Source organism: Zootermopsis nevadensis, unplaced genomic scaffold, assembly GCF_977971745.1.
Source record: "Zootermopsis nevadensis isolate Lab colony 2312 unplaced genomic scaffold, Znev_1.0 Znev_ptg000015l, whole genome shotgun sequence".
In the NCBI taxonomy this organism is placed as follows: domain Eukaryota; kingdom Metazoa; phylum Arthropoda; class Insecta; order Blattodea; family Termopsidae; genus Zootermopsis; species Zootermopsis nevadensis.
In genome coordinates, this window is record NW_028259147.1 from 5454849 (window position 1) to 5481533 (window position 26685).

The window sequence follows — 26685 nt, forward strand, 5'->3', positions numbered from 1 at the left end:
ATTTGCCTACTTTCGCTCCCAGAAAGTGCAGTGCTTTAGGAACAAGGAGCATTTCATTTAAACTTTGCAAATCTGCTGTTGAAAAGATAATAGTGGCTCAGATAACACAACGCATGGATCGACAAAATTATATTCCGTGTTTCTGTTCAATACTAATCGTATGAAAAACGTTACAAATTAAAATTTTAAAACGGTAATTATATGTATTTTCAAAATACGTGATGGATGAACAATTTTAAGGAAATTAAAACATAAACGTGAACTTCGTATATCGTAAGGGCGGATATGGATTTAATTTAATCTGAGACTAAGGTCTTCCGACATTTTCCTCAGTTCTTCGAAGAGGGATGCTGACACGGTATATTAAAATAGGCCACAACAACTTCCTTACTGTTACCAATATGAGTATCTGAACTTGACATAGGCCAGAATTTTGAACACCCCTGCTGTAATAACTTAAACATGCAATGGCATGTACAGCTTCTTATGATGTGTCGTTTTCGAGATAATTCACATCTGATACGAGAATGGACTTATGAAAAGGTCTGCGTGAGCTGTGAACCTCGTGAATCTCCTCCCAAGATTCGTGATGCACAGATAGCAAGCAACTCTGTGAAGAATTGGCTGGCGATTAATCTCAGCGTTTCGATCTATAGGCAAGTTTTGTACCAGGATTACACGTATCTTTTCTAACAGCAGCTGATATAAATTCCTCTTGATAAAGACAAGTGACAAAACGGATGCTAAATGCTCTGAGACGCTTGCGAGGAATATGGACCTGCATTTACATGGGCATAAGCCTAATAAATATCTTATATATGACTATGTATTACAAAATATATTCGATTAAATATACTATAGAAATGCGTTATCTACTTAATTTCTCCCTTCGTTCATCATATGTTGGTTTGTTTCTTGTAGAATGTGATCTTCTGGCTTCGACGCCGCGGAGTCACGAAGAAGACCACTATCAAATTATCTGCCGTGAGAACCTCAAATCTGAGGTTCATCTTTGTTATCTTCGTTCCTTTTTTACTCATTTTTCAATTGTATTCTTGTTCTTCATTCCCGTAGATTTGCTGATTTTTCGTCTTTTGTCCATTTCATAACACAGATCACATTCAATGCCTCTGACAACCTATCAAGTCTCACCTCTCTTAGACTAAAACAACCTTACACGGCCCATCTTTCATTTTAAATTAATCTCAAACGAAATGTTTCATTAGACCCATATTCACTTACCTGCAGAGCGGTATGGTAAATTACTGTAATATATCTTATCGGACTTCGTTACACTATACAGTGGCTTTGTATAAAGTTTAAACTTTGTGTTTCTGGACCAACACGACTCAGTACTTAAGCGCCTTAATAACCCCAGTGCCTGGGTAAACTGCAAGTGTTTTCTGGACTAAATTACGCCTTCTTGAAAATTCAAGGTCTTGTTTATGTTTTTTTTATTATTTTTTTTTCTTGTTGCCCCTTGAAGCTTCATTAGTGGTAAACCGGTCTGTTATTACAAAGTAGGGCGAGTTGCAAAGAGTTAGGTGCTCGAAGGACGGAAGAAGAAAATATGGAAACAAAACAGCAAGAATTGGAAGACAAAACGGAAGGAAACGGCAAGGACGAAAGAAAAGCAACATGGAATGATAACTGAAAGAAAGCGATAACGGATAGAAGGAAAACAGAAAGGTGAAAACTCGAACGGGAACTTGAGGTAGAAAGACGGAAAGCAAAGAAGAGGTAATTGAAAACAGAAATAAAAAGATAGAAACAGGACGAAAACAGTAATGAAGCTAGGAATAAATCAGGCAGAAAGAGAGTAAAGAAGACACAAGGAAGGAGGGAGGAGGAAACAACAGATAATGGAAGAGATAAAGAAACTGATATAGGGAGACAAATACGAAAACGACAAAGAGAAGAAAGAAACAAAGTAGAATGTGATAAAAAGTGGAAGCGAAGAGGTGAAGAAAAGCGAAGTACAGAATCCAAAGACTGTCTTCTGGGTTGTAGCTCCGTGTACTGTGGTAGAATTTTACCGACGTTTCAGAGGTCCTTGCTGCCTCCATCATCAGGGCGATGATCGTCCTGATGATGGAGATATCTTCATGAACATTCATGTTAGGGTTTATGAACCATCGGATTAAAATACCAGAGTGAAACTTAAAACTTTGGTTGGTGTCTGAAAGACCCCGTTAAACATTTAGTGACACAAATTATTCACACAAACACACACATTATAACTCTGCTACTGACGTAAAACGTCTAACGATTCGAGTACAGTGTTGAACTAAACCAGAAGTCTGTTTGCCACAACGCTCGTCACAAACTGTCTAGAACATCAATAAATTGGTTCTATAATGGAAGAGAACTTCCCTCTTGGACATACTGTAGTGGGGCTCCAGTCTGTGGAATGCGACCCACAGCATCCTTACACATATGAATCTCGCCTTCCCCACTCCACTGTACCCCTTCGCTATTAGTCAGTTCGGCTGCGTCCCAATGTGGCGATGTCCGGAGAACCTCATAATAGTAGCATCAGGAAATCCGGGTGAGAACAAGTCCAAAGTAGCATAAGAAATTTAATTGTTCGTTTCTGGATGTAAGCAGATTGGTCTGATACATGTTTAGACCAACCGACTCGTTAATTAACTAATTAACAACATAGCACACTAACAAATCAATAAAGAAATTCCTACTGATATCGAACCCGAAGTTTCATCACCGTCATGACATCCATCTAAAATCATCCCAAAAGATTTTCCTTCGCTCTATTTTAATATTACACCGTGTATCATTCACATAGCTACTAACTTTCTTATTTCAGAGTCAAATAATTGCCAAATTTTCATTTTAAAACATTTTCTTATAACCAAACGCTCTTAAAACCGGTCCCTCCAATTTACACGGAAATCTTCAATCCTCCTGTTATCATTGTCAAAGAATTCTGGGAGTACGTGAATATTTCATTCTTACTAATCGTTCTTTCTTAGTATGTCGGATTGATGTTTTTGTCTGTTCCGATTCGTAATAAACTTCGAGAACAATCCTTCAGACAGGGGATCAGCTCATTGGAAGGCCTTTATCTACACGGGACACAAAACCATTCCAACCATCTTGTTTGGTCTCGCATTTGTAACTTTAATTTCGTATATCTCTTCTTAGCTCGACGCTTATATAACATACATTTAAGAACTCGGTTCCTACTTCTAAGAAAACACACCGCATCTCTGTTACAAATATAATCCGGATGTTTAGTGAAAAAACGCTGTTTATTCTGAGAACGAATCGGAAATGCTACAAACGAAACATCGAGTTATTAAAGGCTACAGTACGTGGTATATATAGTTACCACTGTCCTTTATAGAGTGATTACATTGGGACTGAACTGAATGTAGCTACAATAAATCATATGATGTCTAAATTAAACAGGACATAACGTGAAATCAACTTAGACACGATAACATTTCTAGATGCGCTGAGAAGCCATGTTGACATTTATCCCGCCTCATTCTCAATTAGCTAGATCGCAAGGATTGCCTGATGCTAATTACTTCTCTGAGTATGCAGTCAACCGGAAATCGTTTCTTACAGTCTGTTTAAAAAGCAGAGCGCTCAGCCACGACGTACAGTGTGGATATTCGGCGACTTCGCTGGCGGAGCGACACGGCGTTTCCGCTATGGGCGATCATTGTCTCGCTTACCGTGTTTCCTAGTCATAGCGGCACAGACGCCAGATATTCGCACTGCAAAAAGTAACGAATTTCTATCGTAATAGATTGAAACACTCTGTACTATGCTCCGTTAGAATAAAACTCACCTATCGGATAAATAAGGAAAACAACTCACTTGGCAAGATTAGTTCCAAGCTACATCACCAGAGGTGGGACGAGTTATTTTTGGACCCGGGGCAACTTACAAGACCTGCGCTCCCATCATCGAGTTCGCAGAACGGAAAACAAAACTGGCCGAAATTTATGTCATTTATACAGGAAGTCCTTGGGTTACGATCGCGAGATTTACAAGCATCCGTACACATACAACTGCGATATTAACCTTGTTAAAATTTCAATTCAAAAATAATTGTGGTGGTGGAGTTCTTACATCTCACGCCTTGTCTCTGTCTCCAGTTTTTCGTGTCTTCGCGTGTTACAAAGGAATTTACGGCGAGGAAAAGAAAGCAAAACTTTCCCCAAAAATAAACTGAACGAACAGTGCTGCAAAGAAAACAGTGCATCCAACTTCTATTTCCCTTAAACGTGAACAAAATTTCCCATTTTGCATCTCCAGTATACACTTTATACTGTCCTGCTTATCTCCATAAAAATAACTATGCCTTTTTTCAACCACGTCTCTTAAATCCAAACCCGATTTAAGCACCCTAATGATACCAGAAAAAGTATAAATTACAAAGCTGCACGCACTTACAACTTAAATCACTTGAGTTACTTCTGCAAGCTGTTACCTTCTGTTTCTGAGAACTATTAACTACTTCCAAGCCTCGTCACTATTAGGGGTCAGTAATCAACTACCTGGGCAGTTAAGTACCAGAATCTGTCATACAACACGACAGCATTCTGTTGGCCAAATATTGTAACCTTTTGAATGCTACGCGCGAGATACCTCGGTTAGAAGAACTAATTATTCTGGTTTCTGTTTGTAAGATGAGGTTCTCGCAACGATAAATATGACCATAATGTTCTGGGTTGTGAGCCATGTTGACTAATATATAGGTACCAACGTTTCGGAGAAATACACTGTCTTTATATTTAGGGCGTCAATATTCTCATTTGTTTTTAACACCCTGCAGATGGGGGCACAACAAATGTTAAATTTGGTAAAGTTTTAGGTCAGGGGTTCTCAATCCGCGGTCCGCGCACTCCATGTGGCCGGCCGATCTTTGTTGTGAGACCCGCGTAAATATTTTGTAATGCTGTGTAACTCTCTTGCCCTGTTATTAGAAATAGTTACCTGATATCCCGAAATAAAAATTGCTAACGTCGTTAGTGTTTGCCTGTAACTGTCGCTGCGAATAATTGCTCAGTTTAATAGCGTCAAATCAAGAAATAAGGACGTGTCTTAATGACGAACACTTGCAGAGATGTGTACGAATAGCTACAACAAATTAAAACTGATAATGAAAGATAGCTCAAGCAATAAAAGTATAAAATATCTCAGTAACGAGAATTATTTTCTCCAAGAAAATTAATGTGTAATAGCCTATCGTTCCCTCTTTAAACTTGCCTTATGACATTTAAAAATCTAGATCATACCTCGAAGAGAACACAGCAGAGCCATTACAAAGGAAATAATAACTGTTCATATTTCGAACCATACGTAACAATAACTGTAGATTTACTACATGTTAGAGGGGGTGGTAATTACAGTTACCATTGATTTTGAAAGGGTTAATATCTTAATATCTTAATTCACTCTTTCACTAAATAAGTATACACAAATTACACTACCCTGCAGTATACCCCTTCCATAGGTGTGCCGACAGCAATGTACTTAATTAACAGGGTAGAAACCTCGGCAGTTGAACATTTTTCCACCCCACTGCACCATACTGCAACTATTTTACCCCTCAAGCTAAATAATTCACAGCGACCACAACGCTAGAATTACTGTAATAATAATATTTTTATTCCATGTAGAAAAATAGTTCTCGCGTCTCCCCGTCTACACAGTGCTGCAATTTGCGAGTAATTACTCTCACATTATATAACACTTGACAACACTGCAGAATGTGCGACACGAAATTGCTTTGTGTCACTACAGTGGCGACCATGAGATGCGAATTTAAACGGAAATTGTATAGCGAGAAATCCAGCTAGTCAAAATCGGTCAAATATAACAACTTCCTATCATTTATCTACCTACTCATCTGCGTACCTGAACATCTACCTGCCTATCTACTTATCAGGATATTCGGTGTTTCGATGGAGATTCGTACTTGAATCTACAGAATAAGAAATATTAAAACATTATAGCTAGACGTCATGAAACCAACGATATTTCCTTAATTACTCAGTGTAGCCTTAAACAACGTCTGTGGGCAGAAGACGACATTCTTTTAAAATGTTGCACCACGTAGTCTGATAGAAATTGACCGACGTTTCAGAGGTTACACTGCTTCCATATTTGCAAAGATTACTTCTGAAAAGTTTATCAATTTCTATCAGACTACACGGCGCAACATTTTAAAATAATATCGTCTTCTTTCTCATTGCCATGGAAACGTGAAATCTCAAAAGTATGGATTGGTGTTCAAAGACTGTCATTTCGATGTTGAGGCCGACCATTGGGACACGGCCTGAGATGATTATGTTAGTATGAAATGCCAACCTCCCCTTCCCAAAAGGCGGTGATATTCTCTGGCGTAACCCCTGTGATCTTAAGGGGTCCCTTAACGCCAGCAATAACCCTTCCTCTCTTCAGAAATGTACCAGTCACCCATCCAACCACATCCAATTTCATGTAATAATCCAGTCCTTGTTCTACAGCAAGAACTGGTCACCATGCCAGTCCAGTCGATACACAAAACGAAATATTCATGTTTACAGCGTCCATACAGGCGTTCTTTACTGTACGATCAGATTACAGGCTTACACGTTATATAAAACCCAACGAAATGGGGCAAGGTCGCTATAATGCTGTATAAAATATTGGCTTAAATCATTGTAAAATTCGTGTATCCCTCTGCACGAATAACGTCTTGAGCAATTGGTGAAACTTTCATTACCTGAGCAATATTTTTACGACGCTCGCATCAACTTCTGACGTGGGGAGCGATATGTATGTTAATACAGGATTAGATCATTTTAAAAAAAAGTAACTTTTGCATAATGAGTTACAAGACGGCGGCTATGTGAAATGTATGTTTTGTCCTTAGTTTGATTTCATAGCCCACGAGCAATTGTATGTGTACAGTTTATTACATATAAATTGAAGCTTTCGTGGCGACTGAAGTTGATGAATTTTTGTCGTTCAGCCATCAGACGCGGCTTGTAACCCGAGAATCTTTTATCAGTTTTATTACCTACTTACAAATTCCGTGTATTTGTGTCCGTATTTAGCTAGTTTAAGGGCTACCTTCATTTATGGTATTTTTAAGACAAAATTATGTACATAAATGTATCATTAAACTGCATAATGATGAATTTATTATTCCCGCTACTCTCGAATTTGCAGAAAAGTATTCTTTAAAAGATTTTGCCGGTACGTGTTGTTACATTACTTTTCAAAATAGCACTCTCAAAATACAATCTCTCACAAGTCACCGAGAAAAAGCCTACTTTCCGCTATAAATCTGTGAAACTGACTTCAAGGTTTATTTGGTTCAGACTAGAAGAAGCTAAGACCGCTTCTTAATATAGACCACAGCATACTTTTACCTACTAACTGTCATTAATTACACTTTGCAGTCCTAAAAAAAACACATTGCTCGAGATTTTATTTCACACTTATACAAATGTTTGAGATAAAAATCTTAAGCTCATACAAATTTTCAGCTTGGGACTAATGTATTAAAATTTCAACAACTACATGATTTATATATAAAATATAAAAAAATGTAAGCATCATTTTTGTTCCCTAACCTTGATACGTGATACCGATTTTTAAAATACCATTTAAAAATATTTATATAAAGCATATTCTATGTATTTGGGCCAGTGGGTTCAGTTAACATATTCAAGCCAGACTGAAAATTTATGGGGAAACTCCCAAATTCCAAAAATTTTGCCAAAGACGTTTCGACAACTATATTTTAAAAAGTCAAATAATCATATTTGGGCTTCTGTGTTCTGTTATCTCTGTAGGAATATACTGAACATGACATGAGCTAGGAGAGAAAAAACAACTTTGCGCCATAGTTTTCGACCGACATATATAATACGTGATACGGGAGTGTCTGTCCGCGGGAGTAAAATGTTCAGTGGCCTCTAGATCTAAGTTGCATTTCTCAAGCTACAATGTACAGGGAGAAGGTGGACAAAAGTGATATATCAAATGCACGACAAACAGTATTCGAAATACGTGTTCCCTTACCTGCGGACACATCTTGCACTGATACTTTCGTCCCGTACCGCCGTTCGTGGACACGATACTCCCCTGCTGTTGGCCCATCTTGGACGCATTTATTGGCTGAGGTACAACCAACATGGCTGCTGCATTAGCTGATGGCGTTGGGGCTGAAGCCGGCGGTGAAGCAGAACTACTGCTACTGTTAGACCGAGGGGCTCCGCCCCCCGTACTATTATACAGAGAGCCCGGGGGCATTCCGCCAGGACCCCCCAGATGGCCCCCCGACTCCATGCGCGCCTCCTCCAAACTACCCCCTGAAACAGAGAAAGAATCTTCATTAAGCAGTTCTAGAGACATTAAGACGTTATCTTTATGATTAGAACTTCTGGTTTGTATTCGAGAGGAAACGAATTCGATTCTAGACACGGACGGTTTTACTCAGACACTACAAACTCGTGGTGTGATGAAAAGCTATAATATGTCATGACAGCGTCCTTTCAGTAATTTCATGATTTATAATTCACCAAGCAAATATTACTTATATACAGGATGGGTGGGACGTAAGTAGGCATTAAATAATCGATATACATTGGAAATATAGAGGTTATAACCACTTCTCAATGCCTACTTACTTCCCACCCACCCTGTAGATTGAAATGTGACATTGAATGTAGGATCTTACTAATGGGGAATTTAGATTCCTACAGCTCACTCACTGTAATGAAATGAAGTTAATTCTGAATACGTAAGTGCAGATGGGAGGATAATATTAAAATTAGTCTTAGGGAAAAACGGTTGGAGGATGTGGATTGGAGTCACCAGGCTCAGGATGGAGACCGGTGGCAGGCTCTTGTGAACACGACAACGCGACTTCTGGTTTTGTAAAAGGCGGGGAATTTCTTGTTAGCCGAGTATATTGGTAGTTTCTCGAGAAGGACTCTGTTTCTTGGAGTTAATTAATTTCTTAGCAACGAAATCAAGGAAGCTAGAATGAATGAGATGTTCAGAAAGGAAAAAGCTGAACACCTTCGGCTGGTAAAACCTCTTGATAACTGACAGATAGAAAACATCATTAAAGCTGAATGTAAAGGTGGGAGATGGATAGAACTGGCTCACCATAGTGTCCAGTGGCGATCTTCAGTAGCTATTAATGTTGCTGAAGCTCAAGGATTTCACTATCACAGAGTCAGTTTGCTAATTAGTTTGTTAGTTAGCGAATTGGAAATAATTTTATAAATTATTAATTTTATTTGTATTTGCTACGTGATGAGAGACAGGAATTTCAAGCAAGAAGCCATTTGCCTTCTGAATCCACTATACACATCAACCGTTGCCGAATGAATAATGATGGTAGTTTTATTAGAAGATAAACGAGCAAACTGTTTGATTAGCATCAAACTGACGTTGATTGTTCCCAGTTAACTGTAACAGGTTATACAGTCTTATGACCAGATGCTCAAAAGTGGTTTAAGATTCAGGTAGGTTCTATACCCATATGTAAACATTTTAGTAGATCTATTACTGTTACTCGACTGATCAATACGTAGGTATAAATAAATCGCTTAATCAATAAAATCTTTTCGGCCAATCAGCCGCGTTAACTGGTTACCGTAGTAAACCGACGTTTCGGGAACAAACTCTGTCCCCATCTTCAGGGTTCTGATGTGTCTGGATCCTCGGAAGTCGCCAGGCCCGAGAAGATTTTATTGATTGTACTAGCCGCGAAAGTCTCAAATCCTAAATCGCTTAATGTAAACTTTAAGCGCCCATTAGATGATCTCAACAAATTGAAACCACTGACTGAAAAATCGATTAAAATTACGTTATGCGATTCTGTTCTAGCACTCTCGAGTGACAATGACAGTTGCGTTTTAATGAACTGGAGAAAATGGAGGCAGCAAGTACCTCTGTAATGTCAGAAAATTTCTATCAGAATACATAGCGCGACAACCGTGAAGACAGCCACTTTCGTGAGAAACTCAAATTTTATGATTAGATTTGGTTATTATTTACGATATATGCTTATTACGATCCACCTAAAAATAAACTATACATGTTTTTGAATGCAACTAAAACAAAACATTTTGTAAAACGGATGTGTGATAATAATCTTAACTGTCAGCTATGTATTTTGTCGCGATTAAAATGGTGCTAAAATCATTGTTATATCAAATGGCTACTGAGATTTAAAACAACAATACGAACAGCTAACGGTACGACGAACAGATGCAATCTTAAATAATTCCAACATAAAAACTACCTGAACAAGATTCGAAAGCTTTAAAAAAAACAAAATAATCACTTCGCAGTGTAAAGAATACAAGAACACTTTGCGAGGCTTGTATTCAAACAGGTTCTGATATTACAAATGCACATCGCTCTGATGATCACGGCGGTAACCTACCGATGATCTCTGAGGCACAGACCAAACTGTCACTTACTCTAACATATAGTAAATTATAAATAAATGTACATATATAAATACTATTGAGGTGCCATACCACCAAATCAAAAAGACTATACCAAGAAGAGCGGAGGTAAAAATCCACACATTCTTAACATCGGCTTCCTTGGGTGTGAGCACAGAACTGGCACGTCCTTGAAGCCATGACGTCATATTTTATATCTTAAACTACATTTTCGCACGCGGCTTACTCACCTCCCTGATGATGAAGGCAGTAACCACCTCTGAAACGTCTGTAAACTTCTACCAGACTATATGGCGCAAAATACCAGAAGACTGCCTCCTTCGTATTCATAGCCGTAAGAACACGACATCTCACAAAATGAACCAATTACTTAGGCCCAGCTAAACTTAGGGCTCACATTCATGATACACGATCTCAAATGACCAAACTCATAGTAAGGACCGTTCGACCGATTAGGTATGTTCGTATCATCACAAAACTCTAAATTAATCGCCATATTTACAAGATCTTGTCACTGGACTCTGATAAACTACTCGAATACACTTTAACACATTAACAGGAGAACATGTGCAAAAATACTCCTGGCGTACCAGGCCTCCAGAAATTTTTCCACAGCTGTTGCTTTGCCATGAATCTGCCGAATTCGGACGTAAATGGTATAATTTTTAACATAATAGGATTTACTATAAGGTCACCACTTGTCTGCTATTTGTGGCCAATTTTTCTTGAAATACATATGGCACACAAAAATTCTAGTCATAAATTTCTTTCTGTCTAAATTTCTCGTGCTTGTCGACCACAGTCTGTTAAGCTTTGCTTTAAATAACACGTGAAGGCGTCCAAGTTTCCCACCCTGTCATCTACAACTCTACTGCAATGAAAGATAAATAAAGTTACAGACAGAAAGTGTGAAGAGGCTTGAACAAAAAATTACTTCTTAAACATTTGTTCTCCTTAAGTCTACTATCTTTCGTACGAAGTCATGATTTGTTAAATCGCTATTAAAACTTTTACTAATCTATATTAGACTACAAACTTCGTGGTGTAAAAAGGTTAATGTCTTCATCTGAAATCAATGGAATACGGAATGAAACACGTTCTTTTGGAGTTGTTAAATATGAAAAGAAATACAGAGAGAAAATTAAAAAAACAAACAAAGGCATTAAGAAGGAAGTGGGCGTGAAACAGAATAGAGGCATATGAAGGAAAAACGAAAGCATAGGCTGTATAGAGATGTCCAAAAAGACGTATCCATAAATTCAATGAATGAAGGAAATACATTTTAACAAACGAAATCATTACATACGTCAACATTGGCACTTGGTGGATCAACGAATCTAGTGTAGGTGTGCAAATCACCGCCGTTAGCTGACAGTTCAACGTTCTCTAATTATCCGTACCACACACAATCCACTACTTCAACAAACATAAATGTAGAATTTGTACTGGTGTAGCAAGGAAGAGTTTGTAATAAACTTAAACTGCAATATTTACTCACTTGAAACGTCACTATTTTTTTGCCATAACTTCCTTGAAACCTCTCTGTTGTGATAAGTTTTCATTTTTTGGTCATACAAAGCCTTCTCATTGAAAACAAGATGAATTAATTTTTCAGTATCCTTCCAGCGGCGAGGAATTAACTGACAAGTGGTCACTAAACGACTGGTGCTTACACATTTTTGAGACATTCTGTATTTGTCTGAATATTCTCATGAGAAGAGGTCAGTTAAAATTTTGAAGAACGGGAGGAATGTTCATACTAATAAGTCTTAATTAATGTTATAATTGACGTTCACTTAGCTTGATTTAATTGTGGGCTATTGTAATTACGGTTATGAATGCTTTAAAATCACGGTTCACGGCATTTCTTTATGACTTGTTACTGATCCAGTCCAGAAATTGTGGAAATACAATTCCAACAAGATCAAGACATCTAAATAAGATTGATCCTTGTTCTTCTGAGATATATTCTTATATTTTCCTCCCATCTACGTCTAGGTCTCCAAGATAGCCACTTCCCTTTAGGATTTCCAATCAAAATGTTGCATAAACTATTTTCCTATAGTGTGCCAATGTTCTTCTTCTTCCCAGTTCATGCTTCGTTTAGGCTAATCATCCTAACTTATAGGAATATAGTACCACTACAAGACATTTAGCGATATCTATCGACTTTCAGGGACGACTCTGTAGCAGGGACAGGCAATTATATTTGTCCGAGGACCAAATGCGCTGTTTCGCAACGATGCAGAAAAGATTTCTGTACAACTTAATTCGTACAGGTTACGTTGAACTGTATCTGATGCTGTTGAGGCATTAAACAATATTTAAAAAGGCCTCCGCTAAACTTTCCCTTTCTTGGATGTCAATGTAGCAAATGAAAATAGTACACTAGAGACTCAAAAACTTTAATTCCCGTAAAAAAATTCAGTTTATTTATTATCATCCACAATTACAATAAGTTCAAAGTGACAAACAACAGCTTGTAGTTTTGATGACATATGAACAACAGGTGATAATATTAAAATGTATCCCTTGCTGTACTCTTATATCGTCGCTCGTATCTCCTTCATTGAACCTTGGAGGGCCAGTATATAACTCAAAGTTACAATCGGAAAATTACTGCAAATTTATCCCATGTCCAAAGTTATTGGTGGGATAATTTTTTGAGATGTTCTGGTCACTGCGCTGGGCTGTTTGTCACCCAGCCCCTTCAGTCATAAGAAGTAACACCTTATTAGCAGCCAGTCTTAATAGAAATTGGGCATGAAGTTTTGAACCGGAGAGGACCGGCTCGTAACACGTTCCAATGGCAGAAATTTTCAACCCGTTGATGACCATTCACATTCCATAAAACAAAATTCGTTGATAGACATCGATATATCTATAAATACCATGTAACACGGAGTCTGGAAGCTGCAAGGGTGATTTTCACACTCTTTATAATTCACGGCGGCGTGGTCAATAAATGCTAAGTTGAACTGATGAACTCATGCACAGAACGTCCTCAAATGAGGGCCACGATTATCGTGGGAACATTTTTTGGATTAATTAGTGCTACAGAAACATAGGACAGATGCAGGAAGTATAGAGTAGAACGAAGAAAATGACCAACGTCTGCTTGTACGAAGGATGGGAGGGAAAGATTGCGACAAAATGAGGACAAACCAAGATGCAAAGTTGTTGTTGATATAGGAATAGTGTGCACTTCGTTGGCACAGCTGTCATTCAGAGCAAAAGTGACGTCAGTTAGGACGACCAGTTATCCGGTTAAATAGTAGACCAGTTTGTCAGTTAATGTAAAACAGTAACGAGAACTGGATAAACCCACTGCAAACAGTCATGACAAACTATAACGGCTTTCAGGTACATTTTAATGAGAAAAAATTGCTTTCCTGTATCTGCCAGTGTTACTAAATGCCGCTCACTTATCAACTTGTTAATATTGACAGCAATTATCAATCAGACGGCTTATTTAATGCAACTAGTAACAGGAAAGCCATGGGCAAAGCTTCATTTATAAACAACTGGTACACTTTAACCTACATATGCCCTAGCCTATGAGACAACATTTATATATTCCACTGAAAACTCCAAACACGATGTGACCACTGGCTGAGCAGACATGCATTCTGGATACTCCTACGTGATGAGAAGATGTTTGATGAAAAATATTACAGTTCGACTATAAATGTAATGTTTACACACCTCCCTGTGAATAACCCCAGGATATGTTCAACTTAATTAATGATTTCAAATTTAACATGTTTATGTATTCATAATTTAACTCCAGAATTTTTCATTGCACTGAAGCCTAATACATAAAGTTTAGATTCTACTTATACAAAACAAATTTTTGGTCACGAACAAAATCATAATTTATCATTTTAACAACATGTTTAAAATAATGCGGCCCTCATTTAAACGCAATAAATAAAAATATACTGTGTTCGTGAGCTCTTATCTACCTACCTTGTTACTTATAAAAGTGGACAATTTGTATTTTGCACTATTACCGTCTATACAAATACACGGACATGAATTATTTATTCTTGATATGCCGATTAATATATCAGAAGCCAACTGTTCATAACAAAATACTTTAAAACGGAGTATCGAGATACTCTTTCTATCAGAAAACATCATTGCAGGAGCCTATATTAAGCATCACTAGTGTCGCACCCACCTCAGAAGTTTGTGCGTCTGCTGTGTTCTTACTACCAAATGTAGGATATTAAAAATATGAGTTTTGGGTTACCTTAAATCTTATAAATGTCATACCAAATTTTATAAAAATTTATCCAGCATTTCTCGATTAAAAAATGTGAATAGATACTATCAGTCCTGTGTGAGTTCTAGTTAGGTACATCGCGAAGAGAACGCATGCCTGATTTTGTTGTGAAGAGTTTCGCTTGAAAGATTAATAATTACTCAGACGGCAAAGAAGCACCAATACCACGTCCTGAGCCAGTTCAGCCCAAGAAATCAAAATAATCAATGTAACTTCAAATATCAAAGTTAATTATTCAAGAAATTTTTATCGATAAAACAATATCAGTAAAAATATTAAACAACAAAAACCCAAAAGATTTATATATTTTAATAAAGACCCTTCTTTGAATTATAGTTCTTCAAGATTAATATTAATATTATCCTATCATCTGTACTTTCCCTACATCTTCCACATGATAATTTATGTTAAACCTTCCAGATTAAAATCCTACCATATGAATTACTCACGTACCAAATGCGTGCAACGTATATCATTCACAGCGTACTCTATTTAATAGTTTTGACAATTTCAAGTGAATAACAACAATTATGAAGTTACTCATTGTGTAATTTTCTCCATTCTTCAGTTGCTCTCTATCTCCTAGATTCAAATATTCTCTTCAGGACAGTCAAAGATCTTACCCATCAGAAACACGGCACAAAAAGTGCCACGTGTGACAAATTGAATATAAAACATTCGGATATTGAGTTTGTTCACGAGCTGTGTCTTCTTAAGTTAGTGTTATCCTGATGTAATACATTAATCAAAAGCCAGAAAAAAAAGCAAACCTTCATGGAAGGAATAGAACGTCGATTTGTATTACAGTGAATGTAAACTTCCTTGTGTTCTTGCAAACTTTCAATTAACACCGCAAGCACTTGTAACAGTTTGTAATAACTGCCATGCTACATAAGAAAACATGTGGAAGTAGTAGTTAGTTGACCTCAATCTGTAAAACACACAGTCACCGGTCACACACAGACAGCTGCAGAGTAATTTCATATAAACAATTAAATATAATTTCTTCCTTAAAATGTAAAATTCAATAACACATTTATATTTTAACATACTCACTTACGATTCAACAAGACTGAGTACTGATAAGAATGAAATTAATGTATTAAACATGTATCAATATAATGTAAACTTATTTATGAAAAGGGTTACATCCCACAGAAATCAGAAGTTATGTGGGAGGTTTCTTGTACATTGTATGCACAACGAATAAATAATAATTTCATTCACTAACTAGATCATTACATAATTAAATTCCCCAGCGACTCACAAACTTAATTCAATAACTATTTCACACACACAGGTAATTCAACCCGAAGATTTAATGACGCTAAAACCAAGCTTGAGGAGCCCATGAAGTGGAAAGGAAGAAGAATAAGAAGACCAAAGTTCGCTATTGGGCATGGCCAACAGCCAGTTCAACTACATTTCGCTAAGACATGTTTTAAACTTGAAGAAGACTATCTTCTGGAATGTTGCGCAATGTAGTCTAACAGAAACTTACATCCTTTATCATCAAGGCAATGAGTAACCTAACCTCTCCTTTTAAACCGTCCAAGTGGTCTGTTTCGAGTGCGTTTCCTCAGCAGAATTTCAAAAACATTTCACGGTTTACGCAGTACATGATGAACTCATCGTAACTTTAATTTGATTAAAGGCACTAGGTTAGGTGAAAGTGTGAAAATATTTATTTCATGGTATATTTTTTTTTCAACGGGTCAGGACACTGAAAGACGCTACGTCTATGCATGTCTTGCCACAGACCACTGAGTCATCTGAAGCCAATCCAAGTTTGTCTTGTCAAGATCCGACACACGAAAAGACAACCCAGACTAAATATTCCTCGTTATGGGCCGACATATCGATAGCCAATCCAGAACACGGGATAATACAATGTTAACTCACCTCAAACTAATCCAGACTAAACGGCCTTTTCCCACAGGAATACCTTTCTTTTGTCTCTGCGAGTAATTAAGCTAAAGCCATTTCCGACAAAGAGTATTTTACCACCGGCAAAATTCATTGGAATAAAATCCATGCTTCATTGTGGTGATTCCTTTTAACTTTATACCTGAACTATCAGAAGCAATTTCAGTGCTTTTCTTGCAATATTACATTTAAATTGCGGCTATAAACGAGGGTTCTGGCTTCCATTCAAATCTGAGGCAAGGACACGCTGAGGAGACAGACGTTGCTGGAACGGATAATGAGACACGTCTTCTTGTTAATTAGGAACAAAACCACTAATATCTGTGTTCTAACTAATAACGTCCTTGACGTGACAAACAGCATGTGACAGTAAACATGTCATGTATCTTAGTATCTTAAGAGTGATCTAAGTCAGGCACGACAATACATTTTTATTCCTTTTGAATCTTAATGTAAACATGAAGAAGCAATCCGATTTAACGATTGAAATTAACTCGCAGAAAATTTTCAAGAGGTAAGATACAAAAATTTAATAATGGATTTTGTGTAACGGTATTATTTTGATACACACGCAAAGCTAAGGGTAGCTACATTTTATCCTCTGGCACGACTAAATACAATTTAATTTCCAGACAGAATTGTGATGATGGCTCTTCAGGTTACTATAAAAGAGATAGATATGTCTTATTGTATGTTCCCACATTTAACTAAAAATAAATTACGACAGAATTAATTGATAGATTTTCGTGAAATTCAGTATAAACATCACAGGAACGTAGACCTCCCAATCTTAGTAGTGTACCATCAATACTGCTATAGAGGTCGTTCAAACTTAAAACATTCAATGAAAAGTCAAAAGTTTAGTACAACGAAAACTCTGAAAACTATACAATTCTCCATGGAGTAAAGTTGTTTCACAGAAGCTGACAGTCGCTCAGTTATTCAACAAATTCCCCGCTTTGAACTAAGCTTGAAGATTCATTGCCGTGTTCGCCCTCATATCCAGTTTCTTTGAAATTCATTTTAATATTATCTTCCCACTCGTGCTTGCGTCTTCCGAGTGGTTCTTACTTTCAGGATTTTAGATACATTTGTACGCATTTCTAATTTCCTCATACGTGCTGCATGCTTCTCCCATCTCGTCCCTCTTTATTTGATCATTCTGAAATATTTGGCGAAGTGCATAAATTATTCTGTTACAATCTCCTGTCAGCCATTCCATCCGTCTTGGGTCCAGACGTACTCCTCAACACCCTAATCACAAACTCCTCAATTTGCGTTCTTCCTGAATGTGAAGGATGAAGTTCCGACAACAAGTAAAGTTTCAGTTTCTTATATTTTAATTTTGCGTTTCTAGAGAGCAGTTAGGAACTTAAAAGGTTCCGAACTGCATGGTAGCATCTTGCCCCGAATTTCATGTCTTTAAAAACGAAAATGAAAATACCATGTCGACCGCCTTAAAATTTTTAATGTGATTCGATAAATGACAAAACATCTTCATTTTAATAACGATGTAGACCTCTTAAGGGCACATATAATTATACATATTAAATTCTACAAGGTATAATCTTTTGGAACACTAAACTATATCAGTTCGTTTGTATTTTCTTGGCGAAAAAGATCTGTTTCTTAAATACCTACATAATAAATATCTGAAATCATCCTGGGTCCAGTTGTATACTAACCAGGCTCGCCATCTGGTGTTTATTTATTTATTTTTAGAAGAATTACCTATGAACTTTTATGTACGTAAACAGAAACGAATTTTTTTTTTATCGATATACTGAATATTATTCCATGAAAGGCAAACTTCTGACGTTCATAGAGTTAGTCATTTCTTTTAAAACTTACTTTCGTGACTGTGTGGGTAAGAAAAAATTACAGGCAATGCCAGGATGAATAAAAAATAATTGTAATTATGCAGATAGTAGGTCCGAATTATCCTTTCGTGCACTGGTAATCGATTTGTCGCCTATTTTACATTAATAAATAAAAACTGTCGAAAGCAGAATCACACTCAATACTCATGCCGATATCAGGAAAATAAGAACGTTAACAATTCAAACCATGAGGGTGATATTAAAAAGAAGCTCTTTGTTTACGTATGACACCTCTCTGCGGACTGCGTTGTTTATTGAATAGACATTATTTAGGGTAATGCAAGGAATCTGAACAGCTGTTTCTTCTGCTCACATTTAATAGCCGTTGTTAATTTTGACAGTAATACCACCTCATTTTGGAGTGGAACTGATGGAATTTATACTTCCTTTAAAATGTAACATCCTTTAGGATTTAACAGTGTGCAACATGCGATTATCCTCACAAATTTCACTTTTAAACTGGTATCTTTAGAAAACCATACACCAAGATGCTGTCACGATAACTGATTTCTGGCCAAAAACCAGCAATTCCGGTGGTCGGAGATGGATGCTTCTCTCAATCTCGATGGAACAGTTATACTACCATGACTCGATCCCAAAACTCTCGTTATGGAACGCAGGTTGCACCATCAGAAAGCAAGGCTTAAGGTTGGATGGGAAAGGATATTGGACCAATCTGGGTCAAAATTGAGGTCCCACGCCTTTTAGCCTAAACCTCTCAATACAAAATTTAATCTAAGTTAAAAGTCTTAGAAATGAAACACGCGAAAGTGCGGAAGGACACACTATATTTCAATTCTGCGTTTATTTTACGCTAAAAACCGTTCATGTTTCAAGACAATTTTAAAACTCCTTTCAAAACTCTGTAATTACGAGTATTTCAAACGCCTGATCAAAATTATGCTAATCGGTTCTACTCAGATGTCAGATGCTCATCATGGCTAGAAGCGGCAGCTTTTACAATTACGTCACCAGGAGCTCTTCTGATTACGTCATTCTGATGTCGTCTACTTGACATGAGAAATTTGTTGCTGTTTCTCAGTAATGCCAAATTGTCCTGGTGGTGCCTTAGATAATTAGTCATTAAGACGCTAGTACAGGAGATGGAAGTCAGATGGAAGGAGATAATTAAAATAATGCCAAGGACACAATATATCACATGTTGGTTGAGTGAGGAGGGGAAGAGTAGCATCTGAAGAAACGCGACTTTCCAGGAGAAAGCGATTATGTCCAAGCACTCATAAGAACAGGTTAATAGCACACCCATTGATTGAGGTACATTTGACATACGCGAATTTATTACCTCTCTTCTGGCGACTAGTTATCATTATCTGACATAACTGATCCCAACCGTTGACAGTAACATCACAAAACTGATCAACTATAACCTTATGACGGAAGCAGAATCAACCACCGAAACGTCGTGTTACAATTAACCCGTACTCACTATTTTGTTTATATGACTTGTATATGTGGGACTTAGCATAAGGTAAGTTATCATAAATGAAAGCAAGTTATAGAATAATTAACAACATTTAAGAGAGGCGAAGTATTACATTGCAATGATTACCCAACACTAATGGTAACTGGAAAATGTACTGCCAACAGCAAGTTTCGTTAGTTTACACTTAAGTAAATTATCCGTTACACAACTTTTCAGACGAACGAAAAGCAGACGTACGTACATGCGGACTGTCAGACGAAATATACAAGATTATAAGACAGACGGACACACTAGTAGTTGGGTGGATATATTAGGAGAGTTGGATAAAAATTTATCGAAATAGGTACATACATATAGTTAGATAGACGGACGGACATCTATTAACAAACAGAAACAAACGTACAGAGATAGCCAAACGGAAAAGCAGATAGGCAGACAGATAAAGACAAGTCCCATGTCTAGGTATTAATACCGAAGATAAGAGGCCTTCATGAATTGTTTGACATGGAAGACAACACAAAGCCAGCTCGAGTACAACAAAACACATTAAGAGCGAAACGAGAAAGGAATTTTCCAGCGAATAATGTGAGTGTTGATACTCAAAAAGGGCTTTGTAAATGTCCAATTACTTTTAGATTTTAAAATTAAGAAAATCTACACACAACATAAATCTCACCTCTGTCACGTAGGATTATTTTCCCCTTTGTGTATGCTAACCGCTTGTCAGATTTTACGTAGATAACACAGATGGAAAAGCCCAAAAGTCTGTTTCGCACAGTAAGTTGATCTTCATAGTTACTGGATTGTAATAAAACAATATTAAATATCGTCATACCAAACTTTAAATATAACATCGCTTTGAATTAAAGAAAATACATTAAAGATTTCAGAAAAGCGTAGGTCCACATTCTAGTCAGTGAATGCTTATAAATAATCAAAAGCATACGGGATGTCGCAAGCTAGCAGACAGCACGGCGCTACAGCCCTGAAAACAGCCATCTTCAGGAGCTTCATAATTTGTACTCAGGATAATCAAATTAAGAACTATAAGAACGGGACACGAAGTATGGACGGAGGACTTGATAAATGCGTACAAAACATTGGTTGGAAATCCTCGGAAAACAAGCGTAGATTTCAGGATAATATTAAAATTGGTCGTAGGTTATTTGGATAGGAATGCGTGGACTATATTTACTTGCTTCTAGAGAAGAATGGCTGGTGGGCTTTTGTTAACACGGTAATGTACTTTATGATATAAAAGGCGGGTAATTACTTGTTTGGATGAGCGACTATCAGCTTCTCTAGGAGCCCTCTGCTCCACGGAGTTGGTTATGTATTTGCAAAGGCTACTTAGCCTCTCAGAAAACTACGTCAATCAAAAGAGGCCAACAGTGAGCTGAAAACACGTAAAGTGCCTGACAACCCAGCGAAGAACAGAACATGGGAAGTCTAGACTCAGCACCAAGGACGGCCACTGTTTATAAACGTCCATGGAGGGAGGGGGAGGAGTGTACAGAAAAATCCCGATGAGGCTCCTCACACTTACATATCTGAGTCCTTAAAGGCAAAAGTGATCTAAGTTACTGCCAAAATTTGTCATGTAGGAAAGACTTTCCCAGACAGTAACTCCACATGACAAAATGACAAGACATAATTAGCCTATCTATTCGAGTAATAATTTCGGCGTTTTTCACAAAAAACTCACATTGCATCATGTTGTGACATACGCAAAGTATTTTCATATTATTCTTTATTTTGAGGCTTACTCACCTCCCAAAGCCATGCCATTTTTTCTCGACACTAAAGCTCATTATACATTGTAGGCAGTTTTATACGTTCATTAATTTATGAGAACGTTAACACAACTTCACATGATTTTCTTGTAAAAAGATGTAATTGGAAGATAAACACTAAACTACGAACCACCTAGCCCAAGGAAAAAGCGGCCGTGATGTAAAGCCTACCACAAGGTTAAGAACACATGGAGCTATACCTCCACTCCCCCCATATGTCTTTATGGTGCGGTGCTTCGTTAAGCAACAGAGACAAATTTACCTTCACCAACAAACATGTAGACTAATGTTGGCACGCCAGCACGAAATCAACCTAAATCCTGTGAAACGTTTTGGAAATTAAACAGCGGGACGGACGGACAGACAGGACTCCCTGTTGTGTGCTTATGTGCTTTAGTCTGTGAAAAAAAATGGATCAATTTATTTTATGTTAACCTGTACCAGTAGGATTCTGATCCAGGAAACAGTGACGACATGAAACAAACCCGGTTCTTGGGATTTCAGATTATACTTATGGCCGCTGACAGCTTTGGCTCTGAGAACTGGTAGTGGCCAGTTTCAGCTTCAAGGATGAGGACCACTGACCAGCGGGAAAGGGGGGGGGGGGGGGAAGAAGAAGACACCACACGCGATTGGAGCATAAACAAGGGAAACAGATGAACTGTATGAACGACCAGATCTGGTTCTATATTCCGACAGAGCAGTCCCGCTACACGCCAAGAAGGCGCTTGGGGACAGAGGCGGAATAGAGCTTACTCATTTCTGACCTCAGTACTAGACGGAGATAAGTGGTCAACGTCACTCCTGCAGCCGCCCTTTACCTCCGGGGAAGGGACCCAGGGTTCCCGTCTGAAAGCAGACTGGGTGGGTCTCACAGCCGGTCAGCATGCACTAATCGCCCTGATGATGGAGGTAGCAAGGACCTCTGAAACGTGGGTAAACTTCTAACAGACTACACGGCGCAACAACCCAGAAGACTGACATCTTCAGACTCACCGCCTTGAAAACCTCAAATCCTATACAGAATGAAAATCCTTTGTCCCTGCCGGAAATCAAATCCCATTAGCACCAGCTCCTGTGCAGGTCTGCACAGGTAAAAACAAAAATTTAAGCTCTGTTTTAATTGCAAAAGCAACAGAAGAAACCTCATTTTGCCATTCACTTGAGATTATTGCATCATCTCATTTTTTTTTATATTTCTTCATTTGATTATATTTATTTGGTTTATTTAACGAGGCTGTCAGTAACTCGGACTACAGAAGAACGTCTATAGCTTGGAATGATAGGATGATTAATGGATGATGAAATGGAAAAGATATGGAAGAACTCGGTCGTAGCCTAATTTAATGTTTAATCCGATATTTGCTTCTAGAGACTGGGAGAAATAACAAAATCTCTGAGTCAGGATAGGTTAGGTCTCTGTCCCGAGATTGAAACCTGGGACCTCCCAAATATAAAATTTGAGTATTAACCACTCTACTGGAACCTTTCAAATCCTTATATACATACACAGACCTATATAAAGGCCTATATATAATACACATACATCAAATCATACATACATAGCCAGACAAAAACGTGGTACATGCATGGATACACAGGCCACATACGTGGTACATACCAACATACACACACACTTTACATATTTACATTACGCATACATGCAAATGTGGCTACGAACGCACAACCCCGAAGCGTGTACCAACCTGCCTGTCTGCCTACACTTACTTATATACAGACTTGAGATGCCAAAGACCTTTCCAAAATTGCATAAATTATAATCTCTTTTACATAGTGTAAAAACTTTATTGTGATGGATAAAAGTGGATATAGACATTTACTGCAGCAAGGATACCTATAATAAAACCACTAGTCTGTCCGTCTGAGTGTCTGTATAATATCGTGAGATTTAAGGCTGTGTTCTCCATGATGGAGGCAGCTAGCAACTCTGAAACGTCGATAAGCTTTCATCAGACTACACTCAGTAACAACCCAGAGGACACCCATCTTTATCCATACAAAATCATATCCTTTTACCTCCATTAATGCTCACTCAGATATTTTATGGCTATTCTACTACTAATAATTTTGCAAAAAAAAACATAAGGTCATATTTATTACAGAAATATCATAGATGACTGACCCTTGTTTACACAGCGGCTTAATATCAGATTTGCATGACAACAAGCAACCTGCATATTTTGCAGCGGACACCTAACATTGCCAGTAAAAGATAATTACCGGATTTAAAGAACTCGGCGTTAACAGACAAATCACAATGATATAGAAAATTTAAAGTTAAAAGTTCAGGGATTTTCCGGTCAACAGCTGTTCACTCTCCTAGACATCCCTAAACATGTAACTCCACTGTAGAATGTCCCACACCACGTAAATATTCACTGAATCGCTTAAACATAACCGAAACGTGACGATTCGAGATTTTAATTCTTTGAAATCGAAGATCATCTACAAAAACATAAAAATTAAGTTCGTACCTCAAAGAAAACACAACACTTAACCATTATATACATGAACTGGTCAATGCTGTTCATGGACTTAATCACTGTTTACTATGAAAATCATATAAAATACATATTCCCTATGGGCAAAATACAATTAGGCCTACTGATTATTAAAGCACTGATCTAAAAAGGGTTAACGCATAGTAAATCAAAGAAGGGTCGCTAATACAATGTTTGCTAATTGAATATTTAAACTCGTGTATAATTACTAAAGCGCTGACAAGTACAAAGAGTGACGTATATTTAGCTACATTTTACAAATTTTATTTGAACTATACAGAGCAAGCCCTTATAGAGAGCATAATATTGACATAGGATGCTCGGTAACGTTCGGTAATTAAAATGCTACTGCATTTTGTTACAACGAGAGAATAGTGTGGGCACTATTTCATTCCTGGGACTTAAACTAAGCCTGGTCCCAGAGTGAGCCCAAGATCCAGACGCAATTTAGTATTTGCCTTTAAAATATAGACTTACAATGTGACACGATACAATATTGAACGTAATTCCCACTGACTTCAACTTTTCTTATCGCACTCCAAACATATGTTTCTTACTCCACGCGGTGTAACATTTGCAATCAGGGTGCATGACTTTAAAAGGTAGGCTTGTATTAACAATAAATAAATATCAGGACCACTGAAGTATGAAATATCACAACAAGAAAGTATTCGGAAAATGTAGAAGTCTGTACGGACTATTCTTCTACCTTTTACTGATTGTGCCTTGTTGTCTTTCCCAGTTCATAATTATGAATATTTTAGACAACATTTTAAAACGCAGACTCACGTCCAAGCCTAAAATAAAGTCGAACCCACGATCCCAATGTTCTAACGGTAAAACCCAGGCCTTAGACCGTATGGCTTCTGTGAGCAGCACTGTTTTTGTTTTAATTTTAACCACGAAAAATCCTCATTTAATAAAAATAAATGTTTAAAGTGAAGGAAGATATCAAAACAATAAATGTATTTGAGCTTTATTATTACACAACTGACCCCACCTCGTAATAATATTAAAATTATTACTTACCGTATTCTAAGGGTATCTCCAACAACATTGACGTTCAAATATGAAAGATGGCCGGATGATTTCGTCTCAAAGTCATCGTTAGCACGGGGTTAATTTAAATTTAAATAAAGTTGAGTGATGCATCCGAATTTAAAATAAAATATGTGCAGTTTAAAATTAACTAAAATTGCGGAAAATATCTTCTAACGCTGAATAAGTTACAAATAGTTCATATAAAGTAAAGTCTGTGTTCAAATTGAAGTATAATAGCATGATATCTTCTTAAACTGAAGTGGAAAATCTGTCACTTCTAGCTCTGTGAAGTTTATAATTAACACAAATAATTAAGTCTTTTCTGATACTAGGCCAATTGTGGGATCTCAAGTAACTAGCCTTTTTTTGTAGGAAAAAAAAGTGTTATAAGTTCAGAATTTCTTAAAGTAATGCCAAACGCGGAGACGATTTACAGCGTAATGAACATTTCAAAGACGCATTTCATTCATAATACGTAACATTTTATTCCACATTCACGAAAAAAGGTGTAAGGTATCTGAGATTGCACTAAAACGTGGAATTTTATGATCATGAATAGCATTTACTTGGATATACGCACACGATATTTAACCACTAATTACATCACTGTTAAAATTGTTCCAACTAAAACAAAAAAAAGTCACTTCACGAAATATATAATTAAATTACATAACTATCACCCCACTGAAGTATAAAAGAAATAGTTTACGTCGCACTGAAGTCACGAATACACAACTTTTTATACATTCATGGAAATACCAAACTGGTGGACGAAATTACGCAACGGCGACACTCGTTTGCTTTCCGATGACGCCGAAGGTAACATTTTTTTATCGCCACACCAGCGAACCAAGATTACTCTGTCTTTTGAGTCACTCACTGGAATGACCACTGGCTGAGGAGAAGCGAAATGAATAGTTCGTAAGTGGTTACGTTACCCTCTCCCCGTACCCCCCTCCCACATTCCCGCCTACACGGAACATGCAGGAGTTAAAAAAAACCACGTTACGTTCATTCCGATTGGTCACTTTTTGTGTAAGACAGAGATGGAAGGAGACAGACGAAATACATTCTCTCCTTCGTCACAATGGGTATTCCCCACATCGAGACGTATCGATACAGTTCGATACACGCCCTTTACTTGTTCCCACAGAGGGATTAACACTGACCACTGTTTGTGGGGGGTAACTTGGACTGATTCGTAGGATTAAATACATAATTTACGTAAAAAAGAGCTTTCTTCGCAGACACTAAATATTTTTAGCAGAGCAAGGTTCAGGAGGGATACAGTCTTCATATATAAAATTACAAGTGAAATACATGTGTTAATAAATATG

The 26685-nt window shown here is 37.4% G+C and overlaps 1 protein-coding gene across 9 annotated transcripts in view; it reads right to left on the reverse strand.

The window, feature by feature from the left end:
* Positions 1-26685, reverse strand: part of LOC110835993 (zinc finger protein rotund) — a 427918-nt gene that overhangs the window by 56716 nt on the left and 344517 nt on the right. For 8 of the 9 annotated variants that reach the window (XR_015535241.1, XM_087349135.1, XM_087349132.1 and 5 more), the window contains one exon: positions 8050-8339. Coding sequence is in view for 8 of the 9 variants with exons in the window: in XM_087349135.1 (XP_087205261.1) it covers positions 8050-8339 (290 nt within the window). In the remaining variant the exon portion in view is untranslated. Of the gene's footprint in view, positions 1-8049; positions 8340-25336; positions 26226-26685 lie in introns of those variants that run through there. The other variant, XM_022076751.2, reaches the window with a different exon arrangement.